Consider the following 24408-nt stretch of genomic DNA (forward strand, 5'->3'; position numbering starts at 1 on the left):
CAACGACCATGTATTGATGTGACAGAAATCAATATGTCAAAGTGTACTATTATTATGTAGTAAAAATAAAATATAGCTAAAATTATATTGTTAGCCATTGACCTTGACCTTACCCAAGATATCTAATTAGCAATCCCAAGCTCCATCTTAATATAAGCTACCCTCTTAGCTGGTGTGGTGTCAATATGTGAAAGCAAACTCAAGTTATTATGTTAAAACTGAATTTCCTTTTTAATTAACAGTGATCTTGACCTTGTTCACATGCACCTGGTAAGTAATGTGTGTGTGTGTATTTGGCTTATTTACCCTCGCCTCCGGAATGAACCATATGGGCGAGCATATACTTCATTTAAAACTTTCTTTATTAAGAGGGGAACTGATATTAATTTAGCTATAGTTTTATCGGTACATGTGTTTACGTGTGTGCCATAATTCCCATCACAAGTTCGTATACGAATAGGTAACCATGAACCGCCTCCGTGGTCGAGGATTTAGAGTCGATGACTTCTAATCCAGTTACCTCTCTGGCCTGGGTTCGATCCCCGTGAGATGCTTTGGTAGTTTAGCGCGAAGGAAGGTAGGCTAGTACTGGTGTAACTCTCCAGGAACGATGGTTAGGAAGCTACCCGCCTATATGACTGAAATACTGTTGGAAAAAGGCGTAAAATGAAACAAACAAACAAACAAACAAAATGTATGTATGTATGTATGTATGTATGTATGTATGTATGTATGTATGTATGTATGTATGTATATAACCTATGATAGGAACAAGATGGGATAGCAATCCCAAGTTGAGTCTTGATATAGGCTAACAACATATTACCTGAAGTTATTACGTGAAAACTGTAGTTCTATTTTATGTAACAGTGACCTTGACCTTGATTACACACATCTGGGTAGCAATTCTATGCTGCCTCTTGATATAAGCTACTTAGATACAAAGTTTTGCGTCAATAGGCCAAAGCAATCTCAAGTTATTGAGCGGAAACTGAATTTCGATTTTTAGCAATAGTGACATTGAACATCACACACATCTAAGAAGCCATTCCAAGCTCCCTCTTGATATAAGCTACCCATGTACAAAGTTTGATGTCAATAGGCCAAAGCAAGCTAAAATTTTTGAGCGAAAACTGAATTTCTTTTTTAGCAACAGTGACCTTGACTAGAAATTCCATGCTCATGTCTCTTGATATAAGCTACCAACACGCTATTGGCGTGAATGGACCAAAGCAAACTCAAGTTGTTCAGCGGAAACTGAATTCTACTTATAGCAACAGTGACCTTGACCTTGATCACAAACACTTAGTTAGCAATCTAAGGCTGCTTCTTGATATAAGCTACCCGCACAGCTAGTGTGGCGTCAATAGTCCAAAGCAAACTCAAGTTATTGAGCGGAAACTTCTGTTATTAACAACAGTTACCTTGACCTTAATCACACACTCCTGGGTAGCAATCCTAAGCTGCCTCTTGACATTATCTACCCACTCACCAAGTTTGGCGTCAATAGGGCGAAACAAACTCACGTTATTGAGCGAAAACAAAAGTTGACGCCTGTCAGCTGACTTCAGCATTACATAAACCTGGTAAAAAAGACAAGAAATCTGAAAAACAGGAAAAAGTAATATAACTATTAACTTACATTCACAGTCAGAGATCTGTGTAGACGCTTTATGTGCTGTGTCTGAATTAACTGGGCATTTAATACAGGAACTTTTTCCGCCTTTAGGTTGATACGTCCCCCGAGGGCACGGCCAGCAGGGTTGTAGTCCAGTCCTAGACACATATCCCTCCGCGCACTTCTCTGAAGAAAAAACCGGATTGAAAGGTTATCATGTCCATATAAAAAAAGAAAAAGTGTCTTAATCTTTAGTAATCTTTTGAAAAATACAACCATGTCTCTGGGTTACAAAAGTGATAATTGGTAATGTGCTAATAAATATCGATTATTTGATATTTATGACAATACTTTATAAAACCTCATAATGTTATTCAAAGAAAAACTTCTATGTACCTTTTAATGTGTTCCGACCCGATACGCCCCTCCAGCGCATATTCTTCTGGTGATATTACTAAACTTTACCATTGGGCATTATCTCCTATTTATTATTGCGCTAGTTAATCCCCCCGGATTGATTATTATATTTTAATAGCTATAAAAGTGTTTATTGGCCCTTATTTTGTGACGGAACAAAATGTTTTTTGCAACTACTTCTTTTTAGTGTTTAGCATTTTGTAATGTTAATTCTTGGATATTATATAATGTTAAATGCTACCTATAAGATTTTTCAGAATAATAGCATAAATAACGCATGGCTGTCGGTGTGATAGCGGATATTGTCAACATTTGAATATTGGCTGATATACACACATATATCCTGAATCATCCCAGCAGCTATGTGTTATTTACCAAATAATATCATAGAATTCAAAAAAGCATAACAAATGTTAAATGTCAGATTGCTACTTTAATTTTGTTGACAACACACCGACGTTTGTATTATATTCACGTCACAATTTCCAGCCAATTAATCGGGAGTTACACGGCCATGTTTTCTAACGGAAGTTGAATTGTTAAGTTTACTGTGTTTTTTTGTACACAAAAGTCAAGACTAAACATACCTTTACACTCACTATCAGTTCTTGACCCTCGTCTGATAGTTGTGTAACCTTTTTGACATCTTTTACAATCCGTCTGACCATATTCATCCTGGTAGTAACTTCTTGTACAAGTCTCACACATTTCTAAACCATTATGTGAAAATGTCCCCGGCAAACACTGAGCTACAACAAATCGATAATATTAAAGTTCATTATGTTTTCCATAAAAAAAGTCTCAAAATAGTAACATGATATCTTAAAACGATAGCAAAAGGCATTGTTCTTATGAAATTTCAAAATTATTTTGTTGCATTCATCAATGGAAATAAAAAAACAACAAAATACACATCAAATGGTTCACAAATACAGGAAAAATATTTCAAGTCATTTCATGTTATTTTTATATTATATTGACTTGAAATCATCTACTAATATTCATGTTTATATTCCGAGATGGATTATATTGGGAGGGACCGTAGTGTATCTTTTTTTGTTTGCTTCATTTTTTGTTGCAATAATATGCATATAATATACAATTTTATGATTTTACAAACATAATCATCAAGTGTAGATACAAAAAGGTTTGCCCAAAAGTTCTTACGACATTATCTTGGGCCCTTCTCCTATAGTTTTACTTCTCTAAATGTACCTTATCAAGATTGTTTAAGTTTTCTTATTGCAAAATAAGTTCATCAAGAAATTAACATTTTAGATGCCATGCAAGTCAGCCTCTGCTTTAACAGACCATAGCTATATTTACATTTATTTAATTAATGTTTGTTCAGTTAACGCTTCTATAAATTATTATTTATACAAAATATTTTTAATATTTGTAAGAATATAGTTTCTAAAATAAGCAACGATAAATGTATATGACTATATATTTGTTCTGACACTACGGAAAAAAAGACCATGCACTTTCACAAACCTTTACAACTGTCTTCACTTGAAGCATGGAGGCTGGGTGTCGATGTATTCGTGGGGCAGTATCGACAAGAAAGCTGTCCTACGAGTGGCTGAAATGTTCTTATAGGACACGCCTCACACTGTTCCGATACGACGTTGAAGAAAGTGCCCACTGGGCATTTAGCTGGTAAGATAAACATGTTTTGAAAATCACATTATTAAGTAAATGAAAAGAACAATTTTTCATTTGCATAATCGGAAATCCATGGCATGGAAGCAGCCAAGACTAGTTAGGAATAACCATAATGATCAATTTATCGGTTTATGTGAAAAATGCACGGTAAGTGGCGTTTAAAAACCTTTATGTATGGTGTTGAGGGATATGTGTGAGATGTGTTTGGTGAAATGATGAATAATGCTCATTATGAAATGTTCAATGAGCTATGAGCATGGGGAAAATGCGCAGAGTAGTGTTCCAAGAGTTTTATTTGGAGCAGATTTAAACAAGCTATTTGTTCGATGATGAAAAAAGTGATATGTTGAGTGAATGATCCGAAAGACGAAATGATGAAAGCTGGACGAGTAATGTTGAGATAGTGAGTTGCTAAATTATGTGAAACCAGGTTCAGCAAGAAGTTTCGAATAAGCAATGTGCTTGGTGATTTGACTAAAGTTCATTAAGTAGTTAAAAGAGAGATAAAGCATAAACATGCAGTATGTAATGTTCAATGGGATCAGTCACAATATTGCTAGCTGGCCCTATGTTGCGTATTTTCCTTAAATAAATATATGAATAGCTGACATTTTGTTATTGTTAAAATCAAATATTGTAAAAGTTAACAAGTTAATAAAGTTATTTTTATAACGCATGCACCTTTATCGTTAAATATTTTAATCAGGAACTTTTTAAGGGTAAAAATATGTTTCATATATTACTAATGTCATGTTGGTTTAAAAAATCAACGATATATCAAACACACGTAGAGACCTTACCACATGCGCTATTTACCACCACACTGCCTTGTTCGCATTCAAACACCGGGTTATCGTCAAACTTCATGTCTTGAAGCTCTAAAGGTTTTCCTTTAACTTCAATATTAAACTCTCCTCTTGTAGCATCTTTCTTTAACAACGTCCTGATATTTTCTACCACATGAAGTAATTGGTCTTGAGTCAGTGCTTTTCTGGACGAAGACGACTTTTTGTCCCCGGCTGACCCTTTAATATTACAGACATTTATGGTTTGATATTGTGCTCTTTTATTTAAAGAAAGGTCGATAATAATTTCACAAAAAATTTTGATTGGTAAAGAAACTACTAGTAACCAAAGAAAAACGAAGAGACTTGTTCGTGAAAATATTCATGAAACATTAGTTTCAATTTAAACTAGAGAATATAATATGATAAACAAGATCAACAAGGAAAGGCAGCGTTTAATGAACGTAACCCCCATACGACCCAGTGAAAATGAATCCCCGCCAAGTGAAATTCTAACAGTTGTTATGGTTACAAAAGGTTAAATAAGTAAAACACCAAAATGATCATGTAGAAACATATAAAAAAGTAAATCCAATGACTACAACAAAAGTACTCAATGTCCTAAAGGAAGACAGAGCAACAAGAAAATCACCTACAAGGGCCCGACGAAGCAAGGCAGAAGACGAACATTAGGACAATGCAGTCCCAAAGGGCTTTAAGAACTGTCAATTATAGAGTCTCCCACTTGGAGAAACTACTAAAATAAACTAGTCTATACACCCAAGAAAGTACCAAATGTATTTCAATTTTTCGAAATAGTTGAAAAAATATTTTGTTTTTGTAAACAAATCAAGTATATGAAGAACTGTTGTGATCTCAAAATTTTTGAAATCGGATCAACCTATCGATATTAGGATAATAATTATCATAATTATTAACTGAAGATGCTACCCCAAAAACTAAGATATAAAATATCATAATAGTTTTTACCTGCAACGAGGTAATTGAATGTTATAATGGTTTGCTTGTCTTCTATCGTCTCTGTCTGTATTTCTGTCTGTCTTTGCGTCCTTAAACGTTTGTTCTTTATTCTTTTCATGACTCTTCTTTTATCGCGGCCAAGACCGATGCGTAATCCAGATCCTTTTATTAAAATAGAATGCATATATTCTTTAGTTAGACACAAGAAAATGTTGGACTTGTGAGAGGCTAAAAATGACCCTAGGTCGATCATAAGGTAACGTGTAACCAACGCTGAAAAGCCTTTGACTCTATCTCAATCTCTTGAGAAGTTGCAGCACTTTGAAATAAAATTTTGATGGAAAAATTAAGGCAAAATAGTGATTTTTTGGCAATTTTGAGATGTCCCCTCGTTGCCATGGTAACAAGAAATTGATGACTGAGTATGTCGTTACAAAGAAAATAGTCCAGTCAACATTTGTGCCAAGTTTGATTAGTATTGAAGCATTTTTGATAGTTTCATAGCAGTTTGAACTTGTCACAGGAGGTTTTTCAATGAAAATGGCCATTTTTTACAATATGCTTCTGAGGGAAAGGGTTAACTAAAAAAATTAAAAATGTTACAAAACAACAATTTTTCACCAAAATTAGGTGAAAGACCACATTTTAACATGGAAAAACTAGATTTTGGGTAATTCCAAAGATTTTCATCATTTTTTGTTAACCCTTTACCTCATATATACGCAAAACAACGCACTTTTGACCCCCCTTTTAGGCCTCAAATAGTGCAAAAATGTCCTATTTGGGCCCCAAACACATGTTTTCGTTTGAGAAATGTTGCTAAAAAGTGAGCACTTATTCGGCGCCGCCCCCATCCAAAAGATACATCAGGGGGTTGCCAGAAGGGGTATATGCCCCCTTCTGTTTGGGGGGTTTGAAGGGGGGGGGGCGGGAGTCCCCCTCATCGCCAAGACAATTTTGAACTTGTGAGAGGCTAAAAATGACCCTAGTTCGATTATAAGGTAACGTGTAACCAACGCTGAAAAGCCTTTGACTCTATCTCAATCCCTTGAGAAGTTGCAGCACTTTGAAATAAATTTTGATGGAAGAAATCAAGGCAAAATAGTGATTTTCTGGCAATTTTAAGATGTCCCCTCGTTGCCATGGTAACAGGAAATTTAAGACTGAGCATGTCGTTATAAAGGCAATGGTCCAGTCAACATTTTTGCCAAGTTTGATTAGTATTGAAGCATTTTTCATAGTTTCATAGCAGTTTGAACTTGTCACAGGAGGCTTTTCAATGAAAATGGACATTTTTCACAATATGCTCATGAGGGAAAGGGTTAACACAGTGCAGTGACCATACGTTCGGGCCCTTCTCGGTCTTACATTTTTTTCTCAGATGATATCAGTTCCAAGCAACGGAATCAAAAGGGGTTCATATTAGCTTTAAGTTTTCATCACATTCGAGCCAAAATGAATATGTAGCCTTTATTATAAATCTGTTTAGTATGTAGTTTCTGAATTGTTCAGGACTGATAATCTCGATGTCGTGGGTTTGATACCTACTAATGCCACTACCATTTTTAATAATTTTGTTTATTTGATGTTTTTATAGATTTTCTTGTTCGTTCATCTTCTTTCAAGAAAGTCTTTTCATGTTCATTCTGGAGTATTCTTTATCTAAGTAGTTTAGTATTCTAGATTGCTCATTGATAAGATGAACGTTTGTACTTCGACGTGTGTGTGTGTGTGCTAATTTGTGATATTGTGTGATGTTGATATTATGATTGTGTGCTATTGTTCTTATTAAATCGTGAAGCATACATAGGAATATATACGTTTGGATTCTAAAATTATGTGTTGGAAGTGTTTTGGATATATTGTGATATTCTGCTTTGGACATTGGTCATTGATTGAATGTGAGATGTGAACAATTGAATTTCGGACTGTGATTTAAACATTAGGACATTTGTTAAATTTGAATCGTAGATAATTGTGAGTTAATTTTTACTTTTGATATTTATTGTATTATTATAAATAACTGTTTTTCTTTTATTGTAACATTTGTTGCTGCGCTATCTTCTCTGTTGCGTTTAGCTCGTAACAATATAAAGTAAAAATGTGTTTTCATATCTAGACAAGATATTCGAGTTTATGCAGGATAAACATATACCATTTTACTGGAAAAGGCTGATTCGATAATTTGAACGGACTGAAAGCATTTCCCATTTTGGGGAATCCCTCTTTAAGTTGGGAGAAGGAAGTGGGAGATATGGGGTCATCTAGAAGTGATATTGTTGTATTTATGAAAATATATGGGCAATACAAATACTTGAATTACTGTTTATACTTTATTATCATGAATATTAGTTCTATTGATAAGCACATGATAAGCGTGTAGTAAATATATACCATCTTGTTGTTCACATGTCGCTTTCAGGTTCCGGATAGAACACTCCACGCCTTCTTCACAAAGTTCATTTATCTGGAAATGAAAATAAAAATCTGAAAATCAATACCATTCAATCATCAAGCCAAAATAACAGTTTACTGTAGCAATTCATAAGATGATTTCACTCCATTTTCAAAAAAAAAAATGACGAATGATCGAGTACTTGACATATCACGAGATCTAGATATATTACGTATATTGAAACAGTATGTTATACATTGATAAATCATAATTATACTTACACGTTTTGTAACTCTGTTTTCAAAGTCCTTCTCCAGTTTTGTAAGCACAATTCGTTGCTGGCAAGCAACTAAGCCAGCAAAGGTTAAGGATGCCGGTTGTATGACGTCATGAGATTGCTGTAATGCTAAAACATACCATATAAATATTACTTGTAAAAGAAAGAAAAAGGGTAGGGTGTGTATCCCAGTTTAGGTACAGTAAACTTCACTTATAGCGAACACGGTTATAGCGAACTTCCGGTTATAGGGAACAATTTATTTTGGCCCGAATTTTGCCCTTCTTTATTTAATATAAAAAATATGGTTATAGCGAACACGGTTATAAGGAATTATCGCTTATAAGGAACTCATTTCTTAGTCCCAATCTAGTTAAAAGTACAGAAAATTACACTTTTATAACGAACTCCAAAATATTGGCTATCCGTAAATAGACTTTCGTTTTCATTGGCACGGATTAAAACTCGGCCGAATGTACCGTTTATCGTTGTATGTACTTCAATACATCTATTAAAATGAATTTGTATAGTTTTCTATTTAGGATATTTTTAGCATGAGCTCTTTTCACCAAGATAAAACGGTTATTTATTTCTTTTCGTCAATAGTTGTGCTCGAGTAAAATAATTATAATAATTTATAATCGGTTTTCATCATAATCACGCATGCTTGCAATCTGCAATGTACACTTGATTTAAATTAAAAGAAATCTTTATCTTCCTTAAATTATAAAAGTAGATATTCAAAATCTTGTTTATTCTCAATCATAGAAAGAAAACGAAAAGAGTTTAGAAACAAAATATTATATTTTATGAGAAATTGACATAGGGAGTAAATCTTAAACTGGAATAGCAATTATTTAAATTCCAAAAAGTACGCTCTCGGGTATTGAATATATGACTAATATTTCTTAATCAAATGCTCTTCAAAATGGAGGACGATGGTAAACAATCAGTTCGTTATATGTAAATCTGTTCGCTATAAAAACTCCTGATACAGGGAACTAATTCGCTATATGCTTACAAGGAACTCCGGATATAAGGAACAGATTTTGAATGTCCCAATTAGTTCGTTATAAGCGGAGTTTACTGTACTTAGAATTTAAGATTTTCTGTTAACAGAAAATTGTAGGGAGACTTAAATTCAAAGTCCTTTGAAGATTGTTTGAGAAACATTTGATACCGCTGGAATATAGAAACGCTGCTTTGCGATTTACTTCAATCACATATAAAGTTGTTTAGGACAAGTAAATTCTACAGATTTACATTGGAGACCACATGCCTTAAAATACCATACAAAAGGAGGCAGAATTTGACACTTTTGGTATGCGTATATACAATTTTTATAATTGTAGGCTGCAAATGAAAAAAAAACAAACAACTATACGATCAGAATTTTTTTTGTGGGGGGGGGGGGGCAGGGGGAGGGGCGGGGAAGATCAAACCATTAGTGTTATCTTGCTTTAGTTCCTGTTGTGGGAAAACGTTGATTAAGACTCTGTAACGGAAATAAATTTGTTATCAATGGTTCAACCAAAGAAGAAAGCTGATTTGGTATTTGGTTTTGAAGTTATGACAATTTTGTTTATATGAGAGGTTCAAAAATAGAATATGACCACATCTGACAAGTCATATGATTTCGATATTACCTGAACAATCTGAAATTGGTGTCTGGTCTTTTGGTTCCCATACGTTATCAAATGCACATCTATATTCACGCGCAGGCGGTATCGCGAAATCATATCCCTCTTTGCACGTGAACTGACAAACTACGCCCTCGCTGTCCTCGAAACATGCCCTGTTACCATTTAACGGGATAGGAGGGTATTCGCATGGATGAGCTGAAAACAGAAAAGGGAAAATGGTTGGTCTGAGAAAGGTCTTCAAAAGAGCCATACAATAAAACTGCGGGGCAATTTTAAGATATGAAGCAGTGACATTTATAGCCTGAAATATATTGCTATACTAAGGTTAAAATAGAAATATATAACATCAAATATAAAATTTAGCTAATAAATACTCACGGATGACGTTTATACTTAAAACACAAGATCTATTATTTCCACTATCATCGTATGCTGTGTAGACCACTTCCGTTTTGCCCTGTGAGAAAAGACCCGGTGAGTGTGTTCGTCTAATCTTGACATCATTTCCGGAATTGTCACTAAAAATAGGCTCTTCCCACGAGACCTCGGCGTAAGGTTCCGGTGACACAATTGGTAATGGAGAAACACATCGGTCTATGGTCGGCACCTGTTTGTCTGACATAATATATAAGTAATTATAATGAATAAAAGTAAGTACAAGAGTTATTTGAAATTATCTCCATTTAAAATAAGACCAATATATTTGTTCTTTACAGCGAACGAAAACCATGCAATCTATGATTTTAAAAAAATATTATTATTCTTGAAATCTAACCGAACTGCTTGAACTGCTTTATTACATAAGAGCCGGTGGTTTGGTAGAACAGTTCATTTATAATCAAATCTGAGGAAACCACTAGCTATTTCCCTAATTATAATTATCTGAAGAACGAATACATGAACTATTTTTTTCTCTACAAATTGCAATTCAAAATGGTTGTAGATGCTCCGTTGTTCTTCAGAAATGTAGTTTATAAACGAAAGATATATAATAATGTTAATAATTAAGTGTTTTCTCAATTTTCTCAATCCCCCCCCTCACCAATTTTTAACCCCCCCCCCTTTCACCTTTACAGCCCTTATCCATTTTATCCCTTTAATTCCCTTATGGGCTTGTTTTAGTTTATATTATTTCACATTACATGTCCCACTCATTTCCTCCTTATGTCCGCTCCAGGTTTTTTATTGAGTGTGTCGGGGGCCGCGTCCTGTGAACGTTGCCTTTGCCGTTGTTGATCTTTATTCTTGTTTTTTTTCATTGGGCTGAAGACTGTCATATTAGTATGTGGCCAAAGGCCGAAGGCTTATATGACAGTTTAAAGCCCAATAACAAGGCCATTATGAAAACACTTAATTACTGACAATTTTATTAATAATCTTCACACTACCCTAATCTAAAAAAGTTAAGTACTAAGTGAACAAAAATAACTAATGTGAAATTCCGTTGTTGTGAGATATTGCAAATGAGATGCTTGTTTTAAAAATGCCTCGGAAACCTACCTTGCAGTAATTCAAAATGGCGACTTTTTTCCAATGGAAAATAAAGCAGATTCATAATGGCCGAGCTGGAGAGCCAATCAAAATTCTCCAATCTCATAATAGCCGAGTCCTTATAAAGGCCGTACTTTTTGCATAATGGCCTTGTTTTATGTTCATAATGTCGTGATGAACTTCATATGAGGGGTTATTGAGTCTTACATTTGAAGTGAAAACGTGCTTAAAATTGAACAGTTCATTAGTAATATATCCTACAATGTTGAAAACATTTGGATACTGACATTATGTAATCTTTTTAAACTCATTGTAGCTCCTCACAATATCATACCTTTAACGATAATATAAAAATGGCAATCGGCTTTGTTCTTGTTTAGGTCCTCGGCCAAATACGTCACCTTTGTCGTGCCGATGGGAAATCGTTCAGGTGGCATTGCCGCTGGTACGGAAGATAATATAGGATCGTATCCGGAATTATCTACTGCTAAAGGTACCTGTAATGTATAATAGAGTACTAGTATGTCGAATCATAAGAGAAGTTTTTATTATCATTTAATTGTATAAAATTACACACGGTTCTACAAGATAAAGGACATGAGGACCATACAAATATTCCCGAACTGGCACAATGGCAAATGGTTAACGCTTCGGGCTAGTAATGCATGGCTTGCTTTCCGCGTCCAATCCCATTCATGGCTTCGTGTTTATTCGTTCAAGGTATTGATTATAGAATACGTAAAATCGTACACACAAGTAAACTAAAAAAATCTGGCAGTCTCGAAAATGAAAATATTATCATATCTTTGGTCAAGCAGACTGTATCTGAGTTTAATTTTGCTTTTTATGTCATATAGTTATGGATTTCATTATCTTCTATTTATTTCTAAAGTAATTCGTTGTTGGGTTAAATGACATTAAACAGCTGCGAAATAAAGTAAATAAGCACTAACTGGTCATCTAAACATCTGTGTGGTTATGATTTTAAAATGGCTTTTAAAGATGGGGAAACAGTTTTAATGTAGAAAAAATAGTGATGATTGTTTCATTAGTTTGTCTTACCTGCCAGGACACGGTGGCAGAGTTTTCATTAAGATCCGTCTCCGCTTCAATATTGTATGGACACATTATGAACGGCGCTTCCGTGTCTGTAACAGGTTTAAGTGAGTGTAAGACAAGTTAGAACTGTCTGGCCAAAAATGATATGAAATATCAATGATTTAAAAAATTTGAATACATATACATGTATATATCTGACTAGCATTGCTTTCCTTGCCATGCGCAAAAAGTTCTAAATGAATGATATTACAGCTTAGACCATTTCTAATTTCAAGTACATTGAAACCATTTGACTGTATGAAATATAAATTGTGAAACTTATATAGTTTATAATTAATATTATAATAGGAATATTTTGAGAATATTTTTATTATACAGAGGCAATGGCATCACGTGACATTTGTGGTATAGGTACCAAAAGTATTTATGGTGGCTTTAAAGCATCATTTTCAAAATAGATTACAAATATTATAATGCAAAACCTATTGAAGCCTTACTGAAATGATAAATTGCTATTGGCTTTAATTTTGTCACTTATGTTTTAGAACTGAAATATCTAGTTGCATTTTTTTTACTTTGATGACAATAAATTTTCAGTTTACAGTTTCACAAAATGTATACTTTCTTTGAAATGTTAGGAAGAATGCATCTTTCTAATTTCTTAATTTGAAAGTTAAACTGTTTTTCTCCATCGTCTCCGATAGTGATAACGAAGATATATAAATTTTTTGCAGGTAAGTCTTTTTTGTCGGACAGAATTTTACATCCGAAACTCGTCTCGGTATGAGCGATTTAAGCCATCATACCGTCAACTCGACATATCACAAATGTTACTTGTTTCTAGATGATGTAAACTGAACGATAGGATACTGTGGCCTGACTGGTTTCCGACTTACCAACACACTGACTAATATCTGAAGCTGGTGCCCAAACCCCTTCGAGAAGACACTGTTTACTGTGTGGTCCAATCAGTGAATATCCCGGATGGCACGTGACTGAACACGTGGTTCCGAATGCTACGTCGCCGGCAGTGCATGCCAGGGGATAGATACTTCCATCTCGCACAATCGGCAGCGGTCTGCATGTAATCTCTAATAAAGATAATAAATCATAGTTTTATCGTTTTTATCGACATTGCCCGCAGACTCTCTGTAATGCCAACGATACAAAAATATGTTTTTTGTTTTAGGGGTGTTTTTTCGGGGTGGAGGTTAGGGTGTATGCATGCCAGATTACAATTTGTAATTTAAAATTACTAATGAAAATTCTTCTTCTAATGAATATTCAGTTCTTCCCCATCAGTTGTACAGGAAGTCAAACTGTATAAAGATGGCCTTCCGCCAAAACATGAATTACTTTTCTTAAAGACATGTTTACCTCTGCATCGTATATTTATTCCAGTCCAGGACGCTATGGCCAGACAAGTGCGTTTTTGGGAACCAACAAGTTTGTACCCAGTGTCACATGTAAATCTACACACGGTGTTAAAACTGAAGTCGTTTGTTGTACAAATCATGTTTCCATTTTTCGGGGTCATCAACGCTGGACAAGTTTTTACTAAAATTTGGAGAGTAAATAAATCAAGTAGAATTATAATTCATGTCTGCGTTTTTCGTTCCTTCTTATATTTCTAACACTAACAGCATGAAACTCAGATAAACCCTCTGTCCCATATGTCCAAATTCTTATTTATTTTTAAAATTATGTATACTTTCTTACTTCGATAAGTGAACACTATATAGCCCTGTATTAATATGAGAAAAAAAACGTACTGATAATTAAGTTGGTTTCAGAAAAAGAAACTCAGATTATTACCTCTGTAGTCATCATAAAAAGCATTAAAAACTGGAAAATATGAAGCAATTACAAGTATATTGCATTAACGTACTAAAACATTCAGTTTCAGTGCCGGACCACTTGCTGTCCTCTCTACAAATTCTCAAACTGCTTCCGCGAAGCTCGTATCCAGGCTTGCACCGCAGTCCACAGGCCGCATTAAACACGTGTTTGCACTTGTCATTAACAAAGTAGCCGTTCTTTGGTACTTCAAGTGATGGACATTTTAACACTATGTAAGTAAAATAAATCATCAGGTTGTAAGTGACATCGTTCGACATTGTTGATAAAAGAACATATAAAAGTCCAACAACAAAATATATCACGTGACAGATCTGCAGCAAACATGTTGCCAGTTAACGATATGAAAAAGAAAATATTTAAATACACGGTACAGTAATAATAACTGGTTTATAGGGTAGTTTTGTACGTAATCTGTATAACGTCACGTTCATATTACGACACGTCCACGCATTGTCCGCATTGTCCTTTTTCCGTTGTCGAAAATCACAAATCTGTGTCAGTTTAATGAATTACCGTGTTGATTTCATGAAGTGGTACTTTCATGCAATGCTTAACAGTGTTGATTTGATGAAGTGATAAGGTTTAGAAGTAATCTCATATGTTGTAGATTTGATTTACTGACGTCCTTGATTCACACCTATAGCTAATCATTTATGGTTCTTATTTAATAACGTCATGGTGACGCCACTTGCACACTCATTACTTAAATGATGTATGGTTGGGCACTTCTATGATATGAACGCTATATCTATGGAGTATATGACGGGAAAATATACGACCGGCCTCTTACCTGCACATCCTTTGTTTTTAAAGTTCCTGTAACCCTTCTTACACACGCACTGGTGAACCGATGTGGCCCCGGGTACTGTGATCTGATTTTCATCCGGACATTTTATGCACGTTAACACATCTCCTGGAATTTTTTCGGGCTTATATGTTCCAGATGGGCATTCTACAAGGAAAGGTGAAGGGTGATTTTAAGAACAATACATTCTAACATGAATATTCTCACTACAATGGGAGCTTTAAAAGTACTCCAACTTAGGTTTGATATCGTCAATAACTTGTGTGCAAAATAAATTTCAGATCACGCACTCACTCGATCTATGTAAGATTTTCAAATTGTATGTTTAAGGTTTTTTTTTTACCTCGGAGGAGTTCCTGTAAGCAACTGTGCATGTAGCTTATAAATACCTTTAAATAAGCTGTCAATGTTGCATATATATTAAAATGGATTTGATATTTCTATAGACTCGCTTAAATTCAATATTATTGTCTATAATACAGTCTACAACTGCATACTCTGAATCATAAATACCCCTGGATTATAAGACGAAATAAACTTACATTGCACTAGTAGGTACTAAATTGTCTGAATCACTTCACATTCAGAGTAATTTACATCTTCCTCCCTAAGGACTCATGAAAACACAACTATGACCAATGATTTCCATTTCTTACATGTACATGTATTCAACTTTTTTAAGCGAGGTGAAAGGGCACGATATGTCGGAGGAAAGTAACAAATAATGTGCCTAAGAACCAGTTTGCTTCAAATATTTGTTGTATGTTGTAATTTTTGTTCAAATAATATAATGCATGCTGATCGGAAGATATATTTGTATATGGTTATCGAAATAAAAGAATCTATTTCATTGTAAGGAGAAAGTTATTGATATATTTGCTACTTCAAATGTCATCGGCAATCTGACATAAATAAAGGAAGAATACAATTACAGACTATTTGATTAGTTCTAGCAACATAATGTTTACCAAAATAGCTAAACAAAATACACGAAAAGTTACAACTATCTATTTCGCATATACAATATTTTCGTATTTCTTGCTGTACGTATGATATTTGGTCCGATAAACTTACTATACGCAAAACCTTTGGTACTGCACAATGCGTTTTCAAGATCGGCTGATCAATATCTGTTGACAATAATTTACTGAAAAGAAGTTTCCTTTCATAAGTGAACAGTTAACTATATTATACTTATTATAATAAATTATACGTATTGTCAAAGCATTCGAAAATGAAAAACTAACATTCAAGAAAATTGCTTTGATTTTATGACTTTGTCACAAACGAAAAATCAGTAACTGCCGTTTACCTTCAATAACCTTTTTACTATTGTACCTACACTTCTATGATTTCGATCAAACACAATTAGGTCTGAGCCCAACATCATTCACACAAAGTTTGCATTTTTTATAGCCAATGTCTGTAATAATTTTATAAAATATAGTCACTTTGACGTGTGTTTACAGTCTAACATCCGCCATTATTCCGTATCGCGCCATTTCACCTCGCTTAAAAAAGTATCGCGCCGCTAAACGTTCGACCAAATGTAAAACAAATTATGTATTTACATCAACGCAATATATATTATTGTGGGAACAACTTACCTTGACATCCTCCGAACAGACCATTACCGAAAAATCCAGCGGGACACATGCACTCATATTTGCCAGTATGTGTGCCACAATTGCACGTGGCGACCGTGTCACAACAATCCCTGTCTACACACAGCCGATTACATTTCGAGGGAACTTGCTCAATATACCTCCCGGAGGTTAAATCTGCAAAACACTAAGAAGCTTTATATTTTTCATTGTTTTTATACTGTTGTAGGTTAGGGGAATATGTTTTGTTTGTCTATTGTTCTTGGTGTTGTTTTTGTGTAGGAATATGGACAAGTGCCATTATATAACAACAAAAACCAGTCCCATACAAACGTGACAGAAGTTTTATAAACATCCGTGTATTCTTTGTTAGTGATTCTGGGAAATAAAGTAAAATAATAAATTTTCGGTGAGCACGTGTCACCCAGGGATTACCGCCACGAACTAGATGTAAGATTAATTTGCACTTAAGTTCGTCATTTGGATCTCATTCCTACAATATTTTATCAGTTAATATTTGCAATGATCAACAAATTTTCATTTTAAACTTTCTTTTCAAAACACGAGTCATGCAACTAGCGACTTGGCTTTTATATTGTTGTGTAATTCTTTTGTATGGATGCAAGTGATTGCAGTAAAGACAAAAACTTAAGTTCGCTCTGATGAAAATGTTTGAGGGAAGATTTTTAAACGATTTAACACGTTGGAAGTAAAGTCTGATCTCCAAGCAGACGAGAATACCGAACTTCGACAGAAAGTGGCAGCTCTTGAGACACAAATAACTGCCCTACAATCCGAGTACCAACAAATGGGAACTCAGATCCGAGTCTTGCAAACGCGCGACCATATAAGAAACAAGAGCCGGTTGAACCGGGTGATGCTCCCCGAATATGTTTTGGACACAGGAAGGTATACCTCTTGTAGTGTAGAGTTATGTCACAGACAGGGTTCAAAGTGAAAAAGCAACTCAAATGTTGCGCGCAATACGTCGTCTCAATATGGTGATCATTTCTGTGAAATAGTTGTAAAATCCGACTTTAAATAACAAAGTTATGGGCCGAACACGATTTTGCTGCAAGGTCATGCTTTGACCTTGATCTTCAAGGTAGCAACCCAAATTTTGCGCGCGACACGTAGTCTTTATATGGTGATCATTCTGTAAAATAGTTGTAAAATCCGACTTCAAATAACAAAGTTATGGGCCGGACACGATTTTGCTGCAAGGTCATGCTGTGACCTTGACCTTCAAGGTAGCGACCCAACTTTGCGCGCGACATGTCGTCTCAATATGGTGATCATTTCTGTGAAATAGTTGTAAAATCCGACTTCGTTCATATTTCAAATAACGAAGTTATGGACCGGACTTGAACTCGGGGCGTACGTACGTATGTACGGACGGACTGACAGACGGACGGACAACCCGGCGACTATATGCTCCCCCGAAATTTTTCGGGGAGTTTAAAAATGAAATCAAATGTAGAATTTTCGACAGATACTTACAAAGCTCTGGAAAGAAATGATTTGGATATTTCAACATCAGGTTTTAATATGTATGATTATATGTAAAGTTGGTAGTTGCTTATTTGCACGAAATGTACTTTAGTTTTCACTTTAAAAGGTCATATAATAGTATAAGTAAAATCTCCACACATACATCTAATATTATATGTGTACAGGTAGTGTAATCTGACAGTTATTTAGTGAATTTACATATATACTAGTATTATGTTCAGAAGACAATATTTTGTCATATTGTATGAATTTTTAAAACTTTCATTGTGTCTGTTGTTAATATCTTAGAGTCCAATACGATATCAATTACTACAGAAGAACATGAGATTATTTTATACCTCAAAATAAAATTATGTATACGATTGTTTGTATCATAGGGCTTAAACAAATCAAATCGTAGTGAAAAAAACGGAAAAAAACATGGACTGTTAAAATTGGCATGCTATGGTGGGTCAAGGGTCTCATCTTTTTTCAGGTGTGGACACCAGTCATTTTAGAAAAAAATCTTTTTAGGCAAAAGAAAATAGAAAGCGACGTCAATGTTCCATTTTTTGAAACAATCAGAAGTCATCATTTGGGACACGTTGCTCCTAATCAAACGTTCGTATAAACGTAGGAAATGCTTATAGCAGCCATACTTTGGATTTCCAAGCTACCGTAACTGGAACGTACGTATTTTCGGTGTAAATAGTGGAACTATACACTGTCTGATGGTACAGAATGGAAAAGGCGTCGCTAACATATATCTTTATGGAACAGACTCGCGTGTGACGCGACCTCTAGCTTGACGGCGGTGTTAGAACTTCAAAAGGGAGAAGACGTTGCTATTCATAATCTACTAAAAGATGTCAATATACATGGGTATACATATTTCTGGCTTTCTGCTTTATCAAGATAATTTCAACCCGGATACCACTGAAAGTAGACTACATAACTTTCTATGTCGTTTTTTTCGGTTTGAAATTCTGATTTATATGTAATTTCTCAAACCTGAATTGTTTTGAAATGATAGTAATGTTAAAACCCGATCCTTTTTGAATTAATGAACAATTGAATCTTAACCACCTGGCTGTGGACGCCTCAAATGATTATATTGATATATATTATAAATATCATGAAAAGTTGACAGTCGGCATATAAAGTGTTGTCCCAAATTATGTAGTTACATGAAATATAGACAGATTTCATATCATATAACAGATAAAGAAAATAATAACGTGCCTTCATGTAGAGCCCTTTTCGCAAGTGCTTCAAATTCCTCAAAACTGTCTAGAATGTAGGTCGACTCGTTCTTTGGATGAGAAGCAAAGTCGTACAGTTCTCTTACATTCCCGTTCTGTATTCCAAACGTAAATATCTTAATTCCCTGTCGCCTAAGTCTTCGGGCAACCGGTCTAGGGTTACCGCCGTTAGAGAAGCCATCTGTTACTAAAAATATCGCCTTGTTCGCCGTCTGTCGGGCATTTGTCAAGACTTTCTGAATAATAAAGAATAGCAAGATAGCGATTTGAAAAATAATAAAACGCAAAATAGGAGGTTGTGTGTCCTGTTCAATTGATTATATTTTAAGTCACTACAACATACTCGCTTGTCATCTATAAATGTTACTACTGACCATTCTTGAAATTATTTTTACAATAAACTAAATGAAGCTTCCATCAATTTTACATTTTTATATTCCAGAATCCGTACTATCGTATGCAACAACAACAACAAATATCCACCCTCGCACCGTAGCATTCTGTCTAACATAAAACGAGATGTGCATCTATATTTACATGTATGGTAAAGAAAAATATATACATTGCGAGTTCATTGTTGTTATTACAAATATTACTTGAATACTCCCTTTTGATTGATTTTTTTAGTTTATGTTTGTTTGTTGGTTTTTTTGCTTTTTACCGTATATTCAGCTGTTTGTTTGTTTCATTTTACGCCGTTTTCAACAATATTTCAGTCATATAGGCGGGTAGTTTCCTAACCATCGTTCCTGGATAGTTACACCAGTACTAGACTACCTTCCTCCACGATAAACTACCAAGGCATCTCCCGGGGATTGAACCCACGCCAGAGAGGTAACTGGATTAGAAGTCATCGATCTAACCCCTCGACCACGGAGGCGGTTTCAGCTATGTATTATCAATCAATTATTTTCAAAGATCAATAAGTCTTTCCGGTAATGTATTCGTTCCAGGATGGATTGCAACACACCGAGCTGTGACCTTAACTATTTTAAAAAGTATACATAACGCACTTATCAGTAGATCCTAACTTAGTTTGATGTTAGCATTATAGGGAACACTACTGTAGTCTGAATTCTCAAAAAATGATAAAAATGACACTCTTATTGCATTAGACCTTTAAATGTTTGAACATTCGGAATCCCGTTAGAAAAAAAGCATTCAATATTAAGAATTTGACCTCGTGAACCTGTGCAAATAAGCCTTTTTGTTTACCTTTGCTTCCAAGAGAGCTCCTAGAGTAAAGGTACCTCCGCCTGAATATGTTATTTGCTTCAAATCTTCTTCAAGGAGGGAACATTTGTGGCGGTCTTTGTGGTCGTCTGCTAAATAGTCCACGTGACGAATCACGCGCCCACGTGAGGAAAACGTAATAACCGAGACCCGCGTGTGATTTACATCAACAGTAAAATCTGACAAAAGTTGTTTTACGAATTTGATTTCTTTTCTAAAGTTGTTCTCCCCGACACTTGTAGAACTGTCAACTAGAAATACCAGATCAATTTGTTTGTTCGCTGTTTTCTTTAGCTCTTGAATGTGGCCAGTGTGAAAGATAAACATAAATTTTTATTTTTTTTTAAATGACAAACAGTTTCAAGAATGTGTTCATGGACAATTACCGGCACTCGAATTTTAATGGTGTTATGTTCCGCGTAATGTGTGCGTGTGCTTCGGGTACGAATATAGGAGTTTCGCTATGTTCAACAAAAAGCGACCGTTTGCATGCCTACTAAACAGTGGCTCTTTCTTATTTTGGTGATCTGTTTAAATGAGAGCCAACGACACTTCCGTTATAGAGCCATCGACCAAAACAAAGCAGAAAAAGGTAAACGCAGTTTATAAAATCATCCGATTTTAAAAAATATGCTTCTTTTTCAAAGATCGAAGAATGCTATGCCACGTAGAACATTTTTCTCATCAGGCTCTCATTTAAACAGATCACCAAAATGTGAAAAGTAGGCGTGGTTTGGTACACAATAATTGCACACCCAAATTTTGACCAGTTTATATGGGTAAGGAAATGCAGTGCGTATGTGATACATGTTCGTAAGTGACGCAGATAACGCTCGTACGTAACAGAGATATGTGGCTTGGGCGCTTTTAATCAAAGGCACGAGTATCGGGCCTGGGAAGAAAATATGACCACATTGATAAAAAACCTCTGTGTTAATCTTAAATGTGTAAAAAACCAACAAAAATAATGCCCCCTTGAAAATATACTATAAGTTTACTTATAATATATTTTTAAGGGGGCATTTTTTTGATACATTTGTGATGAACGCAGAGATTTTGTATCAATGTTGTCATATTTTCTTCCCACGTCCGATACTCGTGCCTGTGCTTTTGATATGGAGATTGCCTCTAATGAATTTCCCCGCAAAAAGTTGTGCTCTTTTGAGAAAGCATATGAAACCATCTTTGTGTTGTCGTTGTTTTTGTTGTTTATTTGTTGCATTTTTTTGTGTGCAGAACTTTATGTAATAGAATCATGTTAATTACTAAAATAAAACAAATGACATGCCAACTTATATGAGCATTATTTAAGGCGTTCTCTATACTACTACTTCATTTTATTTATTTATTTTTACAATACATAAATATGGTATTTATTATTTTAATAAATCAACTCACCTTTTAGGATATTTCCAAGCGTTTCTACTTTAGATTTAGAATCCACTCTCGTAGAATGTGGTTTCTGTAAATATTGATTATAATTAAATTTTACAACTTCATCTTCGTCGCCAAAAGCCTGATTAAATTCCGTAAATCCGTCACTTAAAAAAATTACGTAACACACAAACAGCAAAACAACTTTCATCTTTTATAGCTTTAATGTTCGAGCAACAAAGAAAGGTAAACTTTACAGCTTACAACTTCCTTCAATGATTTAAGACTATTCTATACCGTATGCTGTTCTCGCATATTTGATATACAGAAGAAAAAAAACTACTTTTCATTTCAAGTTATTTTCTTTACATGAAATTATAACAGCATATGTTTTATATAAGTGTGCGTAAGGTACACTGTAGCCGTTAAATATATCGTAATTCCTAGATATACAGGTTTTGGTTCAATATTTTGTTTACATTATTTAGAGATTGAATAAATAGACTTGAAATGATATGCCAATGATATGGGACAAATTTGTAAAACTATTTACTTTCTTTAAGCATCAATTTTCACTTCTGTTTACTGTAGTTTAAAACATTCTAAGATAAGAAGAATCTATGAGAGATGTATAATCAATGTTATTGATTTATTTATCTATTTATTATGCTTCCTTGCCTGCCTGCATTGCCTTGCATTTTATTTATTTATTTATTTTCTTTTATTTATCTTTTATTTTATTCTTTATCATTTTATTGTAAATCCGTTTTTAAAATAGTTTTGTTGATTGTAATCATTTTTTTTGTAAATAATGTCAATATTGTTTTTCTTGCGAATAGAAAAACCTTTTTTTTGTAAGATTCTAAATTCCTTGTGTCACAGGGTGAGGAAAATGCATGCATGCATGCATTCATATTTAATTCTCTCTTAAATATTTTTCTAATGCTCCTTGATAATTATCTGTCCTCAACACACAAGCATGGTAACCCAATCAGATTTCTTGTCGGAAAATAGACAGTCAAAACTGCAGTAAAAAAAACTGTTGCAATGAAAGCTATATACAATATGCAAGTCGGAGATAAAAGCATCATAGACACGAAAGATAAGGTTATCAGAAGTATTCATAAATTTTTTCAGTGATAATTGCACTTTGATATAGTGCAGGGCTGGGAATCATAACTTGGTCGTAAACAAACACCGCCATCTTCACATGAAAATGTATATTTTTGTGTTTTACTCTTTTTGTTGGAAATGACTGATAATCAGATATATGTATATACACCTTCCTCAATTGTTCGCTTCATTTGGTATATGTTGCTAGCAGAACTATTTGATAAAACAAAAGTGATAGTAAACTTGCACCTAGAAACGGACCAGAATTTTTATAAAATTCTTTGGAATCGACACAGATCATTTTGCTTTATCCATTGTTGCCCAAATACTTCAAATTATAATTTTGCATCATTTTCTAAAACGCAGTTGTATATTTCAATTGTAGGCTTTATATTGGTTGCGGCGCCGTTATATGTCTCACTTGTCGCTTAATGTCGCACATTTGCCGCTAAATGTCGAAAGCGCCGGCAAATGTCGCAAAATCATTTGCCGTTAAATGTCGCAATGTTAAAGTTAAATGTCTCCCGAACTTCCCTCACCATTAAATATTGCAACACTACCGTTAAATGTTGCAAACTGTAATTTTATGTTGAACTCGAGTTTTATTGTATCAATTAAATATATCTACTCGCGACAAATTATTTCCGTTTGAAAGCGAGTGATTTTAAAACATAATTATGAAAATGCGCTACAATTAAGACGACAATAATTCTCATCTTGTAAATATTTGAATATTGTTTTGCGTCCGATTTTTAGCTGATCTTATGCAAGTACATATTGATAATTATACAATTGTCTACTATTTGTATGAAACTGCAAAATTGGCATTGTTTCGTAACCAGTTTTGTACAATCATGTCTGTAAAATTGGCAGAAGAGACAGGTTAACGGTCTGGCTTCCTGAGGCGGCAGAATGATGGCCTAGTAGACTGAGGAGACAAATTGTCTCGCAGTCGGAAGAGGAAGCCTAAATTGTTGATGACCAGCCTTAGAAGTTTGCCTAACGCCCTAGAAGCCTCACGTCGGTAGCCGAGCATTCTGAGCAGATAGCCTAACATCGATATCAACCTTGCAACCTGAAGTTGGCAATCCAACATCCTAAAGTCGGCATTCTAGTAGCTTTAAGTTAGTGACATATATTATAAATATTGAAACGATTTAAAATACAGAAAAATGTCTATGAAAGGTCATGCAAAAGCACATACACATGTTTGATTATGAAAAAATACACCTTTACCATGAAAAAATACACCTTTACCTCCAAGACGCTGAACTTAGCAGTCTAACAGCCTAAAGCTGGTAGTCAAGGAGTCTGACAGCCTAAAATTAGTGACAT

General features: G+C 34.6%; 1 protein-coding gene across 1 annotated transcript in view; it reads right to left on the reverse strand.

The window, feature by feature from the left end:
* LOC132756432 (sushi, von Willebrand factor type A, EGF and pentraxin domain-containing protein 1-like) overlaps positions 1-20913 on the reverse strand; it is a 34691-nt gene extending 13778 nt beyond the window's left edge. Inside the window, exons 1-18 of the mRNA XM_060747507.1 lie at positions 20569-20913; positions 19334-19589; positions 16604-16777; positions 14982-15143; positions 14220-14399; positions 13709-13888; positions 13228-13422; positions 12335-12420; positions 11607-11769; positions 10160-10396; positions 9785-9976; positions 8143-8267; positions 7861-7933; positions 5476-5628; positions 4501-4725; positions 3530-3691; positions 2623-2784; positions 1643-1804 (exon numbers count right to left, since the gene is read on the reverse strand). Of these exons, the coding sequence (XP_060603490.1) occupies positions 1643-1804; positions 2623-2784; positions 3530-3691; positions 4501-4725; positions 5476-5628; positions 7861-7933; positions 8143-8267; positions 9785-9976; positions 10160-10396; positions 11607-11769; positions 12335-12420; positions 13228-13422; positions 13709-13888; positions 14220-14399; positions 14982-15143; positions 16604-16777; positions 19334-19589; positions 20569-20913 (3232 nt within the window). The remainder of the gene's footprint in view (positions 1-1642; positions 1805-2622; positions 2785-3529; positions 3692-4500; positions 4726-5475; positions 5629-7860; positions 7934-8142; positions 8268-9784; positions 9977-10159; positions 10397-11606; positions 11770-12334; positions 12421-13227; positions 13423-13708; positions 13889-14219; positions 14400-14981; positions 15144-16603; positions 16778-19333; positions 19590-20568) is intronic.
* Between the last annotated feature and the right edge of the window lie 3495 nt (positions 20914-24408).

This window comes from Ruditapes philippinarum, unplaced genomic scaffold, assembly GCF_026571515.1.
Source record: "Ruditapes philippinarum isolate M1 unplaced genomic scaffold, ASM2657151v2 ctg2972_1_1_1_1, whole genome shotgun sequence".
In the NCBI taxonomy this organism is placed as follows: domain Eukaryota; kingdom Metazoa; phylum Mollusca; class Bivalvia; order Venerida; family Veneridae; genus Ruditapes; species Ruditapes philippinarum.